The 4,734-nt window shown below is 29.3% G+C and overlaps 1 protein-coding gene across 1 annotated transcript in view; it reads right to left on the reverse strand.

Moving 5' to 3' along the window:
• Window positions 1-387: 387 nt before the first annotated feature.
• Window positions 388-4,734, reverse strand: part of LOC111642574 (atlastin-1-like) — a 54,018-nt gene continuing 49,671 nt past the window's right edge. The window contains exons 12-13 of the mRNA XM_023388932.1: window positions 821-887; window positions 388-740 (exon numbers count right to left, since the gene is read on the reverse strand). Of these exons, the coding sequence (XP_023244700.1) occupies window positions 693-740; window positions 821-887 (115 nt within the window). The 3' untranslated portion in view covers window positions 388-692. The remainder of the gene's footprint in view (window positions 741-820; window positions 888-4,734) is intronic.

Genomic DNA, 4,734 nt, shown 5'->3' on the forward strand with positions numbered 1-4,734 from the left:
TGTTTGTTTGCGTCGCACAGCATCGGAAAGACGACGAAGGACCTCCTGGTAGTACTCCTTTGCAATAGTTTGGCCTTGTGGTGCGTGCTCATGATACACCACCCCACAAGAGTCGAAAAAACTGTCAACATGACCTTGATATTGCCGCGGACCTGCCGCGCTTTTTTTGGCCTCGAGGATCATCCCCGAAAGCCTGCTAAATCTTGCGAATGGTTTACGCTTGGGTATCGCCAAGGTTTTTGGCAAAATTTGATGTAATATCGCTGCTCACGTTGTTCAGTCATTTTCCAGCTTAGTGGAATCTGATGAGAGCTCACTACATGTCCTCACTCACAGGCTGACTGCCAATGACTAATGCTTCCTGCAGACGGGAAAAAATTCAGAGCTATGCATGACTGTCCCCTCCACAACTCCACTGAAAGAGGCCTCCCGCGCATCATTGGTTTACGCGGAAAAAATAAAAGTCCGATACTTTTTGAACAGACCTCATATTTTACTGAGTTGTTTAAACTGTGTCACTTGTGTATTTAAGAGATGAAATATTTGTGTAATTTTAAAACAGAAAAGACTACTTTGCCTTAAAAGCCAAATTTAAATTTATTTTCTTAAATATGACAATGATTTAATATATAAAAAGCTGTATAATTTTATTTTCATTATGCGATTAAATATATTTAAATATTATACCAGTTTCAAGATCTTCTCTGTTTACTCCATATATACATGACTTGAACTTCAATCTATTAAAACAAACAGATAAAAAAATTATAGAAATATATTTTTTGATATAAAAAAATATCAAGAAATTTATAAAAATTACAATTTTCCAGAAAAAATGAGAAATATTTTCAATTTGACTGGCAATTTCTTGTATTTCTCCTGAATATCTATAATGGTAAAATAATAATAATCAAACAAAATTTATTTTATGAAATTCAAAAATAAATTTTCTTTTTAAAGATTTAATTCAAAATATAACAGAAATTATTCTGAATTTGAAAATAGGTATTTTGTCTTAAGGTATGATAAAACAGATTACAATAAAATATAATGTCTTCGAAAATTGAAAAATTTTAAATGCTTTTGTAATTGAAAATTAAAAGTACAATGAATGATTGGTTAATGAACATGTCCAACATTGTATACTATACATTCTCATGATTTAAAATTAATCCAAGGCTGTGGAGTCACGTAAAAATCTACCGACTCCAACTCCGACTTTTCCTTATCATCCGACTCCGACTCTGGCTAAAACACCAAAATTCCACGACTCCGACTCAACAGCCCTGCCAGGGCTGTGGAGTCGTGTAAAAATCTACCGACTCCAACTCCGACTTTTCCTTACCATCCGACTCCGACTCCACAGCCCTGAATTAATCATTCTGAATGCAACAATAAAACTGGTCATCTCAAAGAGGATTATGAGTCTGAATGGCCATTGATCAGATAAAGTTCAACTTAAGGAGAATTAAAAACAACAAGTCCTATGAAATAAAAGTTCTGTTCTAAGAAAAGTGGTCATCTAAAGAAATGGTTGGCTTAAATGGATGGTCATCTGGAGAAGTTTTACTGTACTTGCTTTCCAATCTTTAGCATTCTAAGCCATTGTCTAAGCAAAATTTTGTTATTAATGGAAGGAAATGTTTTCTAATGAACATTGAGGGCACTACAGAAAATTTTGTTTTTGTCTAGATCAGTGATTCTCAACCGGTGGTATATGTACTCCTAGGGGTACAAGCGTAAATCAAAGGGGTAATCTAACTTTCATTATAAAATGGCATATGTTAATCAATTTGCTGTAAATTATTAACACAAGAAACAATAAATGACAAAAATCTTGCTTTAAAATATCCCTTTTAACAGTCCAAACAACTTGTTTATCCACTTGATTTGCCTACCTATTTGTGCCGTTAGTGCTGAGTGAACCTGTAGTCTAGTAAAATTACGGTTTAACCAAACATTAATTTTAGAATAGAAAAATTTTTTTTCTATTTTATAATTATTGCTCTATGAGATTGGGGCTTTTCGTGTTTTTACTGGACTACTGGTATTAGGAATAATGAGACCTGGATCATACCCTCACCATGCAATGTGTGTCACTGCATGCGCACATTACTTGATATTTAGCAAATTTAGATGTTATGTTTGTTACAAAAATTGAAAGATTCATTTATTGTTCTGCACATTATAAATTTGCAGCTATTACATTGTAAGTACACAATTATAATCTCTATTTAACAACATGAGAACCAAATTTTGAAAAAATTGCTGAAGATTTATCGCAACAAATATCCCATTAAATTTTGTTAGAAATTATTGTAGAATAATTTAAATTTTCTATATCATTAATTATAATTATTTATTTTTAGAAAATGTAATTTATGAATGTATTGAAATGACTTCTGTGATTTTATATAGCCTAATATACTTATCAAATAATAATAAATAAATGTATGTACCTGATTAAATTTATTATTATTTACGTAAAATAAGTAATTCACTTTTAGTTATATAGTTAGTTAGTTAGTTTTTTATGGCGCTCAGTTATAAGGGCTGTATACATCTAATGCAGTAATTATAAAATTTACATACAAAAATATAAGGGGTACTTGAAAAACAACTAATGGGCTAATGGAGTACATCAACAAAAAAGGTTGAGAACCACTGGTCTAGATCAGTGATTTTCAACTGGTAGTTAAGAAAATTTTTGAAGATTATTAAATAAATTATTTTCAGAAGAAACCCAAATAATAATAAGTGTACATGTCAAAATTAAAACCTCTTTAAATTGATTATATGAGTTTTCACTGTTATAATAAATAAACGTATACATAATGTAGTAAAAAATATATATAATTCATAAGCAAAATTATATCTGCCTAACATCTGATTATTTCATTTAAATGAAATTTTCTTTAAAACAAAAATGTATCTATAACCCAATTGTCCATATTTAGTTCAAATTATTTTAATAGTAGAACATTGTGCAGGTTTCTAAAGGCAATTATCATGACACTTTTAAATGCAAATTAAGACTAAATGTTAATTGATTTTCTTATGTAAATGAAAATTATTAATTTAAATAACTATTGTTAAAACCTGCTGCTATATTAAGAAACAACAATACTGTTTTATTTAATTCACAAAAAATATAAACAAAAAGACTTAGGTTAAGTGGCAAGTAATATGGCAATAGAATGTTTACAAACAACTTTAAATCATATGATTTTTTTCACTGTATAGCATTATAATAAGTGTGCTGCAGAAATTTAACTATAGGTTCAAGTGTGTCGTAAGATAAAAAAGGTTGAAAAACACTTGTCTAGATGATTCTTTTGCATGCTCATTAATAAAATAAAACAATCAAAATAACTTAAAATCACACAAACTGAAGTGACTCAAATGACTGTTATTTTCCAAAATGATCAGTGTTGCCACAATGATTTGTCATATTCAGATAAACCTGAAATTTATTAGAATTTTTCCCATAAGAAATAATGGAAAAAATTTACATATATTTAAATCGCTTTCAGAAATGCATTAAGATTTGGATAATTAGATATGGCTGTTTATAAAACTGATATTTATATAAATAATAATTATTATTTGCAATGTGGATATGAAGACCATTGAAAAACAATAAGGAATGCCAGGACTGGGCTACTAAAGTAATCAAAGGGGTCTATGAAATCAAAAGTAGTATAATAATTCATTACATAAAAATTATACATCTGAAATGACTGAATGATTGATTAATTGACATAAGGTATCAGCATATTAAGACCCTACAGATGGCTACAATTTCATCCATTGTATGAGTTTAACTCAACAGAGTGACCAAAGTAGCTGAGGAAGATTGGGGACAATATTCTCCAATTACTATTCATATTACTCAAGATAAATTACAGGAGTCCAGATAGATATTTGAGTTCAAACTTCCATAAAAGTAATAAGCTGATACTTTACTGAATAGCCATCCAGCTGATACATCTGAAGTGAACATTTAAAACTATGTTACTAAACAAGAAGCTTATCCTATTAAATGAGTATATGATAAAATCCATAATTGAACATTTTACTAAGTAAAATGTGAATTCTTGAAAACATCATTTTGCTTATCAGAAATACTAAAATGTTTAATGGCTATGTATAACAGTGACATCTTATTAAATAGGATTTTTACAATAATATGAAATTATTTAGTTTCTAATATACATTAAGTAATTGGGACTCTACTACATATACATATATAAACAAAATTTAAAAATTAGTTAAACTGAGTATGTTTTCTACTAAAGCTGCTTTGTTAAAATACAGTTAAGATATTTCTGCTTTAAGCTAGCCACTGTAGTGCTAAGTGCAGTAAGATTTATAAGCATTGAAGGCAAAAGTTAAAATAGCTCCCACCGTAAATTATATGGATACAGTAGAGCGTCAATTATCCGAATCAATTGGGGACTGGGGTTGTTTGGGAAATCGATATTTCGGATAACTGATTATATATGAAAAAATATATTAACCTATCCCATGTTGAAATTTTTCTCCATTGGGTGTCGCTTCGCGTTGAATTTTCATTGATGTTAAGCCTAACGAAGACTATTGTATCTTTAAAAATTATTTTTTTATTTTGTACAAACAAAATAAATATATTGAAAAATATAAAAACAATAAAAAATTATACTTCAGAAGTTAATTTAGTATCAAAAACGTAAAATATTTGAGTAGCCCAAGACA

Source organism: Centruroides sculpturatus, unplaced genomic scaffold (genome assembly GCF_000671375.1).
Source record: "Centruroides sculpturatus isolate CEXI.00-Female unplaced genomic scaffold, Cexi_2.0 scaffold1692, whole genome shotgun sequence".
Taxonomy (NCBI): Eukaryota; Metazoa; Arthropoda; class Arachnida; order Scorpiones; family Buthidae; genus Centruroides; species Centruroides sculpturatus.